The 16,800-nt window shown below is 45.1% G+C and overlaps 1 protein-coding gene across 1 annotated transcript in view; it reads right to left on the reverse strand.

The window, feature by feature from the left end:
* The window catches only part of myo18ab (myosin XVIIIA b), a 59,781-nt gene that overhangs the window by 31,342 nt on the left and 11,639 nt on the right, over positions 1 to 16,800 (reverse strand). Inside the window, 18 exon segments of the mRNA XM_084673815.1 lie at positions 1,032 to 1,097; positions 2,325 to 2,434; positions 2,598 to 2,805; positions 3,208 to 3,394; positions 3,834 to 3,993; positions 4,114 to 4,255; positions 6,289 to 6,375; positions 6,753 to 6,945; positions 7,185 to 7,275; positions 7,473 to 7,646; positions 10,350 to 10,494; positions 11,123 to 11,186; positions 11,610 to 11,710; positions 11,888 to 12,030; positions 13,255 to 13,465; positions 14,315 to 14,491; positions 16,030 to 16,136; positions 16,492 to 16,579. Coding sequence (XP_084529941.1) covers positions 1,032 to 1,097; positions 2,325 to 2,434; positions 2,598 to 2,805; positions 3,208 to 3,394; positions 3,834 to 3,993; positions 4,114 to 4,255; positions 6,289 to 6,375; positions 6,753 to 6,945; positions 7,185 to 7,275; positions 7,473 to 7,646; positions 10,350 to 10,494; positions 11,123 to 11,186; positions 11,610 to 11,710; positions 11,888 to 12,030; positions 13,255 to 13,465; positions 14,315 to 14,491; positions 16,030 to 16,136; positions 16,492 to 16,579 — 2,454 coding nt within the window.

Raw genomic sequence — 16,800 nt, forward strand, 5'->3', positions numbered from 1 at the left:
GTTCACAATAGGGGGCATTTTCATTGGCTGACATTTTCATGTATCAGTTGTGACCATGGTGTGTCATACAGATACTGAAAACAGTTGATAACAGGAGACAGGGTTTTGGTTGAAACTGGTGAACCTCCTTAGGATGAATCCCAATGCAAATGATGGGCTGACCAATCATATCTATGGATAGTGTTCCAATATCTTGGACTAAATAGGCTGCCACTTTGTTTCAGTCCACCGTCCCATGAACATGACCTGAACGAACACATACAGATTTACACAGACACACACTCGAGGATACACACATTGTGCCAGCCTCAATGCCAATGTAACCCTGAAAATACATCTACACTGTTTATTATGACAAGTGTCCTTAGATTCAAAGACATTTAGAAGGGGGAAAAAAAACACACCCCTCCTTGGTAATTAGCTGTCTCCTTTTGTCCTTCTCTTTGGGTTTTGCTGTTTTCATTCTGAAAAGGTGTGAGTCTCGCCAAGATGATTGGTGTCTATCGAAGGTTATCGGGGTGCAATTACACATAAAGCCCGCAAACAAAAGCCAGACGTTGTCTGCCAAAATCAATCGCCAGGGCGACAGGGAGGAAAACAAAGAGTGTGTGTGTGTGAGGGGATTCGGGGAGGTGCCTAATTGTCGGCTTTGTCGAGATAGAAACCCTGACTGCCAAGGAGCCACCAGTAGCTACGTGCCAGCGCCGCGGTGGCAGATACGACTTTGTGTGTGTGTGTGGGGCATGCTGGGTAAACAGCTGTCCCAGACAGAGCAAGTGACAACAAAGTGTCTGGTTGACTAAATGCGAACAATGACGTTTGGGGAAAGGAGATTTAGAGAGCGTAAACTGAAAAAGCTTAAAACATGCGACTTGTCTTCACCAGCATTTTTTTTGTAATAAGGCAACATTTGAGGATAAGTCAAATTTGAGTCAATAACTATGACTTTTTTTCTTTTCATAGTACTCACACATTTATACATAAGTAATAGGGTACAATTCTCTGTTGCGGTGTGTGTGTGTTGTACTCACTCTGCTAAGGCCCATGTGGAAACTACTTTTCTCCAGTTCCAGTGATTCCAACAGCTCCTCAACAGCCTAAAAAAACAAAAGAAGGTAAATAAACAAGATACAGATGTAAACCACTCAAAAACTGTATGCTCCAAAGAACAACCCTCTCAAGCATGGTCCGCCAAGGCCAAAACAGTTCAACTACGTCAATAGGCGCCCTACACTTACATCAGCTACTGCAGCCCAGGGATGTCAGAATCCAAAAGGACAGCTAAAGAAAGCAGAGCTACCCCAAGGCACACAGTATATCAGCGATCGGAACTTAACACTTTCAAGCTAGTAGCTACCCTCCACCCTGCGGTCAGCTTAATCTAAATGTAGACTATGCATCAATACACTTGAGGTAACCTCAAAGTTTCACCAAATAAAAGTTCTGGCAAGGCTGGTGTCTCATAGGGGACAGAGCAGAACACAGCTCAGTGTATTTTAAGGGGTTCAGACTGAAAGGCTCTCAGCGGGTGTACAGGGCCTCGCAGGTAAACAGGCTCAGCGGAGGATGAAGGCTTAAAGGCCACCTCCTGTGCTAAGAGAAAGTGACAGGACTTTGCCAACTGAGAGAAGCGGCTTTGTTTGAAGTTTGCCTAGCACACACACACAAAAGAAAAAAAGAAAAACAAGACGCTTCGAACACGCTGAAACAGTAGGAGAAGAAATCCTTTCCGCCTCCCTCTCTTTTGCCTTTCACCTCTAACTTTCATTTAACTACCACTTTCTCTTTTATTTCATCCCTTCATTACTCTATTCATCCCCAGAGAACAAGTCGGATTTTCATCTATTAATTACTTGAGTAAGGTTAGAGAGGAAATGTGCAATATTAAGTGTCCAAGGCAATATTTATCTCCATATTTAACAGCACACACTGGTCTGTCCATAGTGATACCTATTCCCATTTAGGGTCTACTGTGCGCTGCCTACATTATATATGCATAACATTGATTAATTACACGCAAGGGTTGTTCCTAAACTGCTAAACCAGATTCACTGAAGATGAAGAGATAGAGGAAAGATGGGAGGAAAGGGAGAGTGTCAGGACGAGAAAGAGTGAGGAGGAGGGCGGAGGGCTCTCTTCACTGCATGTAATTAATCAGAACAGCGGCCGTATGCTGCCAGCCCGTGTAATCATAATTAATTACACACCACAGCGGCTTTTGGAGGGGGAGGGGGGGGGAGGACACTTTCCTATGCCTTGTTTTATGCGTGTGTGTGGGGGGGGGGAGGAGGTATGCTGAGGAAAGGGAATGCCTCGACACTCACCCTCTTCTCGTCCATTACAATGTAGTTGCGGCCGTGCTTCTTGGTCAGGTGGGGCGCCAGCACGTCGAAGCGCCGGCGAAACTCTGAGAAGACCATGTGATCAGGGTAACCTTGATAGAAGGAGACAGGGGTTACAATGAGATCATACGGACATACGCCAAGAAGCAAACATCATGCAGGTTTGGAACGATTCCCTTGGTGATTACTCTGCTGACGGGGCGGTCAAAATGGCCAGTTCTTCAAGTGTTTTTTGAAAGCATTGGTAGCGCTCACCTTGTCTGTAGATGCGCAGGGCGTCGAGCAGCTTGGAACCACGGAGCTGAGCCCGGAGGAGGCCCACGTCCAGCTGCATGAGGCCCGAGTCGCAGCTCTCGCCGTGGGCCACCCTGGGCTCGCCGGCCAGCCCCACCGCCTCCACCTTGGGGAGCAGGCAGTGGACGAAGTGGACCCTGGACCGCCGCACAGTGTCAATCAGAGCGTCCTAGGAAGCAGCATTGAAAGGGTAAGGGAAAGCACACTCCAACACATTATTATTACTGTTGGCCCTGCACATGCTGATATGAAGGTCCAGTTAACTCTCTGACTAATCATAAGGCTTCATGCTGGAACTGACGAGTCATCTGCAGTTTGTCTTCCCTTCTCCCCTCCATCCATCAATCCATTTGCTCCCTCGTTCTATCTTTCCTTCCCTCCTCTCCACTTCCTCCTCGCTACTCCCTCCTTCCCCAAGTCTCTTGGGGTTCTTCCCATTGGCACTTATTTGCTTTTCACAATGTATGCTCCATGTTTTGGCTACCCATGTTTTGGATAAAATCGTCTGCAAAAAAAAAAATTATGAATAAATGTAAGTCTCCTACTCCCCCTTCCCTCCTCTTCCACTCACCACTTGCAACTTGATCTGAATGCAGAGGTTCTTCTTCTTGACGGCGGCCATGCCCGTGGTGAAGGTCTTCCTCATGCTAGTGGCGCGACGCAGTGCCAGCTGGGAGCCCCCCTCCAGCCCCGCGATGGAGCCTGACAGCACAGTGGCCCCCCCGCCACGACCCACGAACAGGCCGCTGATGTTCTTCCTTTTGTGTGGGAGGGGGGCAGATAGAGAAGGAAGACGTTCAGAGAAGAGTACAAGAGAATGCAAGAATTTGATGTCATGCTAAACTTAAATTGCATTTCTGAGAGCCCAGCATGACTATGATGACGTTTTCTGGCAATTTAGTTCCCTGCTGCCTTCATCAAAGAACAAAGATTTTGTAAATGAAGTATCTTGATGAACCTGAATCCTCCAAATCAATAAGTAGAACCATACAGAGCTAAAGCTCAATCATACAATATAGAAGTGTACTGTCAAAAGCTCAGCTTTGGAACTCTTGTTTTCACATAGGTTCTAAAAGTTAGTCCAAAGACTAACTCTAAGAACTCTAAGACTAACATAGAACTCCTAGAACTCTTAGAGTTAGTCCAAAGCAAGTAACAAGAAGCGAGAAACGAGAAAATGAGTCTAAAACGTCTTACTTCTGGGAGTCTTGCAGGAGAGTGGCAGCGTTCTGGGAAGCAGGGTTCTGCTTGGCGTGGTTCAGCCAGCCCTGCGCGTCGTACTCCACCCAGTCCGTCCCGTGGCTGTGGCCCAGCAGGAAGTGATGCGGCTTCTCGCTTTTCAGCAGCAGAGTGTGTCCTGCAAAAAGACACAGGAAGATCAAATCGTCCCTGTCGACGTTCAGGGTTATGCTCGGGGGGCCATGGCGCAGCCGGTGGCACGGTGTATGGGCGGCGCCCGCTGAGCCTCCTGTCTCACCCGTGTTGTCCCCCGGCGTGGGGCCGTAGTAGCTGAAGAGTCTCTCCAGCAGGGTGTCTTCTGTGCCCCCGGGCTGCACGGCCTCCTCCTCCATCAGCCAGAGCAGCCCCCGCGCCTCATCCGTGCGGGCCAGGGTCCGCACCTGATCAACCCCCAAACGCACACAGTTTTGAGGCCTTGCAAACGGTACTTGTCATCCATGTACACACACTTATGAGGACAGGCAGTGGCAGCCAGACATTCAAAAACAGGGTGAGCCGCAAACAAATCAAACATACGCACTTGTCTACCAAGGTTGAACGGCTGAAGTGGCACACCTGCTTCAATACTAGGCTAGGCATTATTGACTTAAATGACTACTTCACCTTCGTAACCGTTAGAATAAAAACTTGTTCAGGGCCAATTTTGAATTAAGAAGCAATAAAAAGAGAAAAATGTCCCTTTTAACCTTCAGCTTACTCATTAACGAGCGAGAATTTACGTTGGCTCCTGGGCAGGTTGGCCTTTCTAAACCATATACTCAGACTGTCTGCTTAGGTAGTGAATGGGGTAATGAGCACCAACGGAAGTGTGGCCCTGTTGCTCTTAAATCACTTTGCGGTTTGGGGTGGAAGGACTTAAATAAAGAGTTTTGATCAACAAACAACTTTCTACATATTAAAGGCCTTTTGCCAAGGTAGCAGTGAGGACATTCAGCATTGTGTTGCTTCTTTCAGTAGAAGTCAACTAATTAAGTGCTGCTGAATGTCAGGTTTAAATGAAAAGCTTTCAAAGAGATATTGCTTATTCAAATCCAAAAGAGACTGCTCAATGCGTTCTGTGTCTCCAAAACACAGTAGCAGATGAAGGGTGAACGACCCCAAGTTATTACTTGTGTTGACTGCTCTGGCACAGTACATCTGGGATGTGTAAGGTGTTCTTTTAAGATCGATCCACCTCTGCAGGTTCTGTTCCCGGCATGCCGACGACTCACTAGTTTTGTTTGTTGGATTTTTTTGGGCTTGGCAGAGTTAAAAGCTATGTGGCCCGCTTGAATACACCCACACATTAGACATTTACACGAGCATACAGCACACAGCCACATAAAAGCACAGTAACATATACACGTGTGCACAGCAAGACAAATTAAATTTATCCTTGCCTGTTCAATCAATTCTTACACAACCCCATCCACATTCAGTTTGAATCTAATACTTGTTAATGCCACTTTCTCGGGCCAATACACATCAATGAAACATATTTCTGAAACGGGAGCACGCTATGCAAAAGCCTCATCTCATAAATAAACTTAATTGGATGGCTTTGCTCAACCCCAGCTCAAAAAAAGCTTCTTGACTCAACAAGGGGAAATGAATCAAAACTTGACTGCAATTAATACCCCTGATGTGGGCTGAATTCCAAAACGCAAGAATTGGCAGAATTAACAAAACGACAAATGACACCAATCAAAAAGCTAAGTAACTTGGCAGGAGGTAACAGGCATGACACGGCTTACAAAGAGTAATTTGTCGGCCTGTGTCACGAGTTGACTCAATTTAAAGGAGAGCCTCATAAGTGGGTTGAGGGTGAAGATATTCAATAGCCGGTTGTGAACGTGTACAGTAATGTCAAACTGTCCTCCAGATAGGAAATATGCTAAATGACAAACATACTGAGAGGACAATAAGTGTGAGATAGAACACATGGTTTGTAATTGACTTGTGATGGTGTGAAGTAAAGGAGTCAGATGGCTGAGGGAATCGGGCTATTAATAGGGTAAGGTTGCCGGTTCGATTCCAAAATGTCATTGTGTCCTTGGGCAAGGCACCTCATCCTACTTGACTCGGGGGAATGTCCCTGTGCCTGCTGTTAGTCGCTCTGGATAAGAGCGTCTGCTTAATGACTAAATGTAAATGTGAGTACAGCTCTTCCCTGATCAAAGCATGCACAGAATACACTGACCTTTGTCATTCTTCAAGTATGTGTTATCAATGCTAAACTCATCTTTAGGCAACCTAGTATGTTCTACGCGTCCCTGATTCATGTCCATCCAAAAATAAATGTCTGTTACGTCACAATGAGTAAGCTGATTAGAAAAAATTGCGAGGGGCAGAGGTCACAGTCTTGCAACCCGATTCAGATGTAAACACACTCATACACAGGTAAACACACACTCAGATTGGAGCTTCTCCTTACCAGGGTTTGGGTGGAGGCTTGGTCAATAGCAGCTACAGACAGTGAGGTACTGGACTCTATGTCATCTAATGCAAGTTCTATATTCTCCTAGATGGGAACAGAGGGTTGGGTTAGTTAACTACAGTATGATTACCGTGAGTTCTCAAAGTTATGTAAAGTGGATCAGGTTTACTGTGAGGGTTGTTCTCGGGATAATTTATTTTTGTTATTCTTAATCACAATAGAACAATACGATAAAAATTATACACTGTCATCTTGATTTGCTGTACAGTGAAAATATAGTAATTTTGTAAATTAACAAAGACAGACAGATTTACTGCACAGATATGTCATTATCGTCAGTTTAAAAAGAAACAGAGAGAGGAAGAAGCACTCGTCTAGGAGCTCCAAGATCAACATCATCCTAAAGCTTGGAGCTTGTTTCTCTGCATGTGCTGTCGGCTAGTGTGTGTGGCCCTCTGCACCTCCTTGTATCTCTCCAGCTCCTGGACAAAGGTGCGCTCGTGGAACAGCGTCTGCAGCCTCTCCTGGGCATAGTTGTGGCACAGCTCCTCAAAGGTGGCGCCTCGCTGGCGCTTGGCCATGCGGGGGTTCTGGAAGCCCGGCGTGTCCACGATGAGCAGAGAGCACAGGGAGTGCTGATTGGATTTGAGAGCTCTGGGGGCGGGGAGGGGGAGGGGAGGTTACAAGGAGCAACCGAGAATGGTATCAGAAAGAAGAAGAAAAAAGATGGGTTGAGATAGGGGATGTTAAGAGATAATGAGATATGAATGAAGGAAGGGATAAAACGAAGGGGGGCCAGAGAAGGGAGAGACTATTGCAGGCAAAGCAGTGGGAGTGAAATGAACAGTGAGAAGGAGACACCGGGAGAGAGGAAGAGAGGCGAGCTGACTAACCTGTTGACGAGGGAGATGACCAGTGTAAAGAGCTCAGAGTACAGGCCTGACGCCATGGCCTCGAGGCACTCTAGAGCTGTGATCTTTGGACCTGAGGGAGAAACAGAGGTCAAGGAATAACAGGGTTTGCTGTTCTCCAATAGGAATTTGTGAAAATGAAGCATAATATCATGCGGCCGTGAACTTGAAAGTAATCGCACGCATTTCTATAACTTTTTTCAGGCTTTTAGGATTTTATTTTTTAGACTTCACCCATTCCTTGACCATCTTCCATGAACCCTTCCCTACCTGAGCTGTCTCCGCTCCCTGCATCGTCGGGCCCCTGTCGGAAGGAGGTGGATCTCTGCAGCGCCCCCTTAGCCTGGTGCTTGAAGATGGAAGAGGACAGCTCTTCCAGGGTGCAGCCCAGCAGGTAGGCTGCTTTCTGGGCCCACTCATGACGAGCAAACTGCTTCCGGCCAGCTGAGGGAGGAGAGGGCACAGGGAGTAAAGCTGCTGGTCCACTGCTCCGTTGTACAAAATAAGTCATGCAAAGTTTATTTTCTTAAATTAGAATGCAAAATTACAGCAACATTAAGTTACCAGCTCTCGTTGCTGACTTGGTGATAGCATGCTTGATTCTACTGATGTTGTGAATTAAATCCATGATCATCTTAACATTTATTTTATGTAGGTCTGGACGGCTGAGTCATAGAAGCCTATGACAAGTTCATGACATGTTATTTAACATGAACACAAATCAAACTGAGTGGGTTCTTATTTTTAGAAAGACAGATGCAGTCCTGGAGAAGCAGTTCCACATCTCCTTTTATTTAGTCTTTATTTGGGCAAATCTGTGTGCCAGTCCATGTTTGAGGCTGTGAGACAGATGGTAGTGTAGTCTCCACAGTTCTGGAGCTCTTTCAAAGCGAGACAATATGTCTGCTTCTAACCTCTAATCAAAGGACATGCTGAAACAAAGACAGCAAATCAGCAGTGACATTCGGGGGTCAAAGCCAATCAAAAAGGAAGTTCACTAAGACAAACAATGGAAAAAATCTCTTGTGTTTTGATGTAATGGATGGGTGGGGTGGGATATAAAGGGTGATAATAAAATAGGACAACCAAACAGGCATTTTGGTTGAGCCTTGTACTGTAAAAGTGTGGAGACACGAGAGCTTTAAAGGAATAACCAAACTTGAAATCTCTCTCTCTGGTTTTATCGCACGCAGGAGGAAAGGAAAGGACAAAAAGGGGAATTGTCATGAGGCAAAAGCAAAAGAGCTCAACTGGGAGAGAAGACAGAGAAAAGAAAGAAAACAATAAAAATGCTAATGACAAGGAAACGTCTGGGAAGAACGATAAAGGCATTATAGACAGAGGATGAATCAACAAAAAACAGGACAAAAAATACAAAGATTGGCTTCAGGTTTTTTTCTTCCATTACCTTCGTCGGCCTCTGTGTTTGAAATGGCGCAGCATGCAAACATGCGAGTAGAAAGAGGGAGTTAGAAACAACACAACTCACGTATTTCCAATTGACATTTATCACTGAGGAGCATACATTTGTTGAAATACGATTCATGCTCTGCAAAGCACAAGCAGTAGGGCTACGTTTGCCGAGTACATGTTTAGAGAAGAATCCCGAGCATGCAGTAAGAACAGGGGGCTACTCCTATCTAGGGATGTGTAGGGTGTTCAGGCCCAGCACAAACACTAGAGGCAGATCACAACAGTAGATAACCAGAAGCCCCTCTGCCTAATCCTTTGCACCCATCACTGAGGAGAAAATGTGTCCATATCATCCCAGACTATAGTTAAAACAAATGATTCAGTCCAAACCCTGTGCCCTTTTAGCAACTATGGAAAAGGGGCTTTCAATCTGTGAAATGAAGCGGTAGTTCAGTTAGTTCTCCTTCCTCATCAGACAAAATGCATTGGAGAGTGGAAGGTCAAGTCTGCCCCCTGCTGGGAAGCATGTGCTCAGAAAAGTGCGTTTCACAGTCACTTCCCCCCCAAATTAGATTTCTGGGAATGTCTTCTTTACATAGCTATTATCAAGTGCTTGCGTTTGTTAAGTGCAGAACTGAACAGTTTTTCAAAAATCTGGTCTCATTATCTTTGAACCAGTCTGATGACGCACAGAACTATGGCTTAATGGGCAAGGCAGCAAGAAGTTAAGTGATAGAGGATGCCAATGAGAAATCCCTAACCCTAACCCAAATATATTGTGAGAGAGACAAAGCAGTGGAACAGTGTAAGCGAATGAGCGAGTCAGACCATGGAACAGAGATGGGAGCGAAACAGCCATTGTGCAGAAGGGGTCTGATAGACGAGACATGACAACACGAAATATGTGACTGTAAGTATGTCAACTTCAAATTGCTGACCCCATTTAGAGGTTAGCGATATTTAACCTCTTAAAGCAGCCGCGGGCAATGCCTACCCTCCTACCCTCCTACCCCACACACACACACCCTCTCTCTCTTACGCACACACACTAGTCTGAATGTAGACCCACACAACCATACACACACTCCTTTTCCATGGAGATGGGGTGATCTGCAGACAAATGATTAAAAAGATCATTACCGCCTTCATCTAGGTCTGTGACTGCGGGGGGAAGTGATATGACAAACTGTGAAACTTCAACATTCGCTGGCGTCGAAATTGTCTTCTTTAAAAATACTAATAATGTCCTGACACTCGGGCACGCTACCCTATTCTAAATGACACAACTTCACAAGTGTTCCCTTCTTTGTACAAAATGAGAAGACAGCATTTTCAACCATGATGAATAACTTGGCAGCACACGCTTGTTTTGTTTCTTTGAACTGGATATTTAATTGCGTGATTGTAGATGTGCTGCTGATGCAATTCACAACGGCAGCAGGTTACGGCTCAGTATTGTTTCCTTAACCGAAATGAATTTAGGAAAAAATTTCACAAAAACCATGCAACCAAAAAGAGAATGGAGATCTCTAGGAATCTAAGGATTTTTCTGGATAACCTTTCAAATCCAAACTAATGAAAATAGTACTATGTTCTTACATTTTATATTAAACATAGTAATTGAAGGAGCTCTGCTTTTGTTGGTAGTCTAGTCACGGACAACTAAAATACAGTATACAGTAGTTTTCTAATATATTTGGGGTCAGTCTGTGAGTGTGTGTGTGTGTGTGTTACCTTTAGTGGCCCCCGCAGCCCCCAGGTGATATATGGCCCCCAGAATGAGCCAGAGAGCCTTCTGCTCCTCGGCAGAAATACCCAGCACCTTCATGGCTGCCTGCAGCTTGGTGAACTGCTGGGCAGCCTTCTGTTTATCTTCAGGCTATAGGGAGGGAGAGAGGGAGGAAGGGAGGGAAGGAGGGAGAGATATGTTACATACTATTAACATAAAAACACAACTGTATGTTTACACAGTTGTTCACGCGCACACACAAAATTCACACAAACAAAATGAGCACAAAACCAAGCAGAAGCATCCGGACAGGTAGACGTAGGAGCATGAGTGATCTCTCATTCAAGTGACAGGGGAGAAGCCGCAGGTGTGCAAAGTCCACTGGTAGATTAAATGTGACAGGTCCATAACATAACCTGTCTGGCTAAACCACCTGCTACCTACGCGCTGAGGCAAATAAATCAGTCCATAGCAGCACCGATAAAGGACCAGTGATGGAGGCACAAGCAGACAGAGGACTCAGCTGGATTGATGGACTAACATACACAAACACACAGACAAAGCCCACACTCACAACTTGGACACTAACAACAGAGGAAACACGTACGCGTGCGTGCACGTGCACACATACACACACACGGCCGTATATAACTACAACATAGGCAGAATTCTGAAGGTTAACATGCGATATGCGCACAATAGCAAATTGTGTGTACACACCATGAAAATCCAGTTTTAAATCCCAAATCAATCTTGTGACCTTGTTGGAAGCAGTTACCTTTGACTGAGGGACTATTCCAAATGCGCTGTTCTCTGCAAAGTGGTTAAAGTGCAGCTCCGTCCTGAGAGAGACATCGGAATGGTGAAACGTCATGAAATGACAGGTCAGTCTCTATGCCACAAGTGTAAAATAAGAGCAAGACAGCACAAGGCCAAACCCTGGCCTCAGACAATCACACTTGCTAATTCCCTCTAACTATAACTCGATGGGCAGTTGATACAAAATGGGAAGTTAGTCATTAGTCTTCCTTTAAACACATCATTTTCCAGAGCTATTTCAACATCCATGGCCTATACATTCCCTAGTTGACAGTACATGAACATACTACTTATATTCAAAACCAATTAAAGTTATACTGTACAGTAGCCCATTTGTCACAATGCACAGGCTTCTGTCTGTCTATCGGACCAGTGTTTTGATGGTAGAGGTGGAGGAAGGGGATCTATTTGCGGCATTGTATTCCTCATTGGTAGTGCAGGCTCACCTGAGGGTGCTGTCGGCTCCAGCCATCATGTAGTAAAAGACGTTAAAGGTGGACTCTGCCTCTGGCCGCTTGGTCACTCTCAGCTTCTCCAGCAGCATGGTCTAACAGAGGGAGACGCTCTGTTATGAGGTTTTCTGTGAGTTTCAAATATGTAAAGGGGGTAATGTGTGATTGTGACTTCGCTGAGATGAATGGGTGGGAAACTGAGTGAGTGTGGAAGAGAGAGAGTCTGTGAGTGAAAGCGAGCGAGCAAAGGATGTTTGATAGCATGGTCATACCTGGATGGAGGCAGAGGCCACCTGTCCAGCCTGGTCAAAGTCCAGAGAGACGATCTGGGAGAAGCGACTAGCGTTGGCGTTCATGGAGGTGGCACTATTCCCAAAGGCCTCCAGGAGAGTGTAGACAGCCTGCCACTTCTCCGCTGCGGCAGCAGACAGACACACAGGGGCGTTGGGTTTTAAGAAAGCATTTTAAGTACTGCTGTAATTAATCTGATTCAGGATGTGCTTTCCCCCTATTTGTTATAACATGTGTAAAAGGTTTAGCATGGAGGAGTAAGGGGATGTTTTTAACCCAGTAAAAATTGTCAAAATAACACAATATTTAGCCTCCCAAAGACTAACATAAAATGCAATTTGCAATTCATAAAAATGACCCCCCCCCCTAAATTCAACCAGGCACATACTGTATCGCTACCCCCACCATCCAAAGAAAATTCGGTTTCATTTGTAGGTCATTTATCACACCGTGGTTGTCATGGGCTTTTGCAGGTATGAATTCATGAGGAACTGCTTTAAACAGCTTTAGATCTACATCTCTTTAGATCAGCATATCTACTGTTTAACAGTCCACTAGCTAAGTGCTGAAGCTCTCATTAGTCTATTACAGCAAGCCAGGAGCTGAGGCGCTTTGATAAGCCCTGCTAATTATCCCACTACTCCACAGGGCGTCATTAAGGGGCTACCCTCATCCATCACATACACACACACAAACACACATGGACGACGCACATGCAAGCTCAAACTTGGAATAGGAAGTAGAGCTAATCAATTTTTATACCCCAAACATCAGATACTGCACTTCTTACACCAAGCCAAAATTGTCCTCTCCTGGCCTGTCTCTAACTAACCAGCCTAGAAGACCACTGCACTGGATGAAAACAAGCCTACATTTTTACAGTGCTGGCATCTGCATGGGAAATGTATGGAGCAATTTAATTCCTCACTTAATTACCCGCTATGCAATTAGTGTTATCACTTACAAAGCAATTAAACGAATAGAAGCCACCAACGGCCATAAAGAAACCAGTCAATGACTGAGCTAACCCTGTACCAAATGAATTCAATGAAGTTAAAAAGGGTGATCGATCAAACTAATAATTTACAAGGATTTAATCAATTAAATAGCATGTAATCATGAAGAAATCCTTGACACTTTGATTGTGTGCTGTTTCACTTTGCTTATCTGTCTGGTCTTTCTCTGCTACCGTATAAATCACTTGGGTCCAGGTGATATTTCAATGGATGAAACCGAAACAAAAAGAACGTAAGCTTGTGAAATAACACCATTTAAAAAAAGAATAATTTGTAGCGATGGTCCTTTTTCATGGTAACTAAACTTCACTGACATCTGCTTCACGACTAACCAGAGAAAATCTTGCCGGTGCTGCCGGCGATAGACACCAGGTACTGGACCAGGTGCTGGCAGTTGGTGGTCTTGCCACTGCCACTCTTGCCCAGCAGGACGATGGACTGGTCCTGCCGCGTGGTGAGCAGGTTCCTATAGGCTGACTGGGCCACAGCGTAGATGTGGGGCGCTGTGTCCTCACGCCTGCAGCCCTTGAACATGTGCATCACCTGAGGGATGGTGGAGAGAAAGACCCACAGGAAGAGAGAGGCGGGGAAAAGGTGGAGAACAAAGATGACATGTGTGTAGACGGCAAGGGACACAGGACACAAAGGAAAAAGAAAAGGAAAGATTATTTTAAATACTGATAACTTAAGACATTTCAAATCTAATCTCACACTCTTTAAAATGACTCCAAAAAGCAGCCAAAATCTTTAATCAAGTGTAGGCCCTTCACCGCAATTCTGGTTTGGAGGCAGTTGCCAGCTTCTCAAACAATTGATTATGCAGGCCATTTCTTTCACCTTTAGCCAAATCTAGAACATAAATTCTCAATTTTCTGTAGATAATCTTGCTACCAGTGTCCTCTCAATGACTTGACTCATTCGTATTTGTGTGTGTGTGTGTGTGTGTGTCCTGAGCCCCTGGTCAACTACACTCTTTTACAGCTAATGAACAATCATTCCATTAGAAATAATGAGCAAAGTAGATATATAACTGTCCATCAGGCCTCTGGGTGCTCTAACTCTCATTAGAGATATTGGATATTGTCATTTTCATGTGCCTCAGAGAACTATCTTCTCTTTCCTTTCAGTCATCCTTCTTCCTTTAATCAAGCAGTCTTTTCCTTCTTCACACAAAAGTGTAAGAAAAGGGATGAAGACTAAAAAAAAATCTTAAAGTTAATGTTACCAAAGTAATGCTCGTATCAACATCGAAAACCTCGGACCGTAATAGTGTTATTAGTATGGTCAAGAAAAGGTCCAACATTTGGACAGGGTTGTGTATACTTACTGATGTCCACAAGGTGTAGTGATGGGTTCATACAGTATTTACAGTCGGTACTGTACGGTGCTCACCTTCTCAGAGTACATAGAAGGGGCGCTGAGGGGGTTGATGATCACTATGTTGGGCCCGGCGTGCGTGTGGATGAGGTTGCCCCCATAGCGCTGGCGCAGGGAGTGCATCACACTGGCCTCGTTCAGGTACAGCAGCGAGGCCAGGTCCTCGGAGCGGTCGTACGACGGAGGGTTGGCCTGGCGGACAGGTCCAAAAGGTCCAATGTTAGTTTTAGTGTGAAAACCCACCCAGCAGTCAGCCCAGAATCTGCTCAATGCTCTAAAATCCTATAACAGTATATAGGATATACTGTAGCACAGCATGTAATATATCTACATATTAACATACATAACATGCCACAATAGTCTACTAACATAAGGTCAATACTGAATATTAGAAGGAGCACCAAGTATTTCACAGTAGTTTTATTTGACACCTGAAGGTCTTGGAAAAAAAGTTTCTTCTTAGTCCAGCCATTTGATACAGGATATCAGTTCCTAACAGATGCCCTTAAGTTAAACATCTCAAAGAGCAGTAGATGTGGGGTTTAGTATGTAGCAGAGCAACCAGGAACTCAATGCCAAGTCTTTGATGCAATTAAACCAGATGTCACTAGATTCAGGTCCAAGTTTACACTTCCTTAATCAAACAGATGCTTCAAACATTTGATTAGGCACCGACCTTGACTATGTTAATAACACAGAGCAAAGTCATCCTTTTCACTTGCCCCCGAATGAAAGCTAAATCATTGTGTAGCACCGGGGGGGAGGGGGGGATTAAAGAACACATTTTTGCTTTCTTTCCAGTAGATGACATCCTTAACTCAAGGTCGCCAAACAATGATAAACAGAGTGATGGACTGTTTTTGTGGGTTGGGCGAGTAAAAAGTTAGTTTTTAAAGTCAGTTTTGTCACAATTTTGGCTAGGTTCCATTGCTGGGGGAATCAAATCATCAGTCTCCAGCCAAATCTGCACCTGTTACCCTCTGACCTCTCGTCCAGACATGCCCTGGGGGGCCTCTACGTGTCATTGGTTGGCCATCTGTGGCTGCCCGACAGTTCTGGGCATGATGAGACAGTCTAACTGACAGGTGCAGGAACATTAACTCCAACCCTCCTCCCCACTCCCCCTGTTCCCATCACGCATCCCCACTACTCAACTACTCAGTCAGATCCTGAGACCTGGACCGGGTTTCAATTCTCTGAAAATGCTTACATTTACTTGTAGTCATTTAGCAGACGCTCTTATCCAGAGTGACTAACAGTAAGTATGGGACATTCCCCCAAGTGCCTTGTCCAAGGACACAACGTCATTTTGCACAGCCAGGAATCAAACCAGCAACCTTCTGATTAATAGCCCGATTCCCTAACCATTCAGCCATCTGACTCCCTTCAATCTTTTCCAAAAGTTTTCTGATGTAACTGAATTTTCAGTAGAACCAGATATTTGCAAGAGAGAGCTTTACAAAGGTGCATAGGTCACTGATCATAACAACGAGATAGCCCGAAACATTGCGGGTAGCGTAAACATGAAGCATACATTGTGAAAAACCAAACAAGTGCTAAAGGGACTTGTGCAGGAGTGAGACTTTACAGAAGCAATTATTTTTGTTTTAAAGGTGCCGACAACCTGGCCGCAAGTACAAAGCCCCCTGTGCTTCAGGACAGGACAAACACAAGATGCAATCAGCTGAACTCGACTTCTCTCAGAGTGAAGGTAACGCGTCACAACTCACCTTCTCCACATCGTCCTCATCCACGTCCAGTACTGTCCCGTCATGTTCCAGTCGGATCTTCACCTTCCCCTCGGGCAGTGCTCCGGGCTCTATCTTCACCAGAGTTGCTGTGGAAACACAGACAGCATGACAAGTACTGCTATCGGGTCGTTCTTGATACTCAAAAGCTTTGACCCCAGTCAAACCCCGGTTTATTACCATGTCCTTAAACGCCATGTTTAAAATGCTATTAAAGTTTGTCCATCAAGACGAGGCGCATCAACAATCAACATGCTAGTGCATCTTGAAACTGATTGATAACTGAGGAAAATATTTCAATAAAAATTGGAGTACAACACTGTTATTTTCAATGAAAATACATTTTCAATACACCACCTGTAATTCACCTTCCTGTTGGTCTCATTAGTCATAAGTGTGCATTAGCCCATAGTACTGTAGTGGAGGTCTGAGAAGGTGACCTACCCAGGGAGAAGCCATCCTTGTGAACCAGCCACACTTTCTCTGAGCCGTACCATGCCTGCTCCGCTGCAATCTGCTCCTCGGTCTTCACCTGAAGAGGGGACATGGGGAAAGGCAAGAGTCAAGGACCTTCGACACGTCACCTTTTGGACGACACGGCCACCGCTCTGTGTTCTGGGCATTGCCACTCAATGCTTTTGACCCTTGAAATTGTGCGTGTGTGTCCGTGTGTGGGGTAATATGACACAATCACGTGAATTGAGCCAGGGTGGTGTTCAGTCAACGGTTAAGGGCACAACACTGCACAAAACA

This window comes from Hypomesus nipponensis, chromosome 15, assembly GCF_054491055.1.
Source record: "Hypomesus nipponensis isolate SF chromosome 15, ASM5449105v1, whole genome shotgun sequence".
NCBI lineage: Eukaryota > Metazoa > Chordata > Actinopteri > Osmeriformes > Osmeridae > Hypomesus > Hypomesus nipponensis.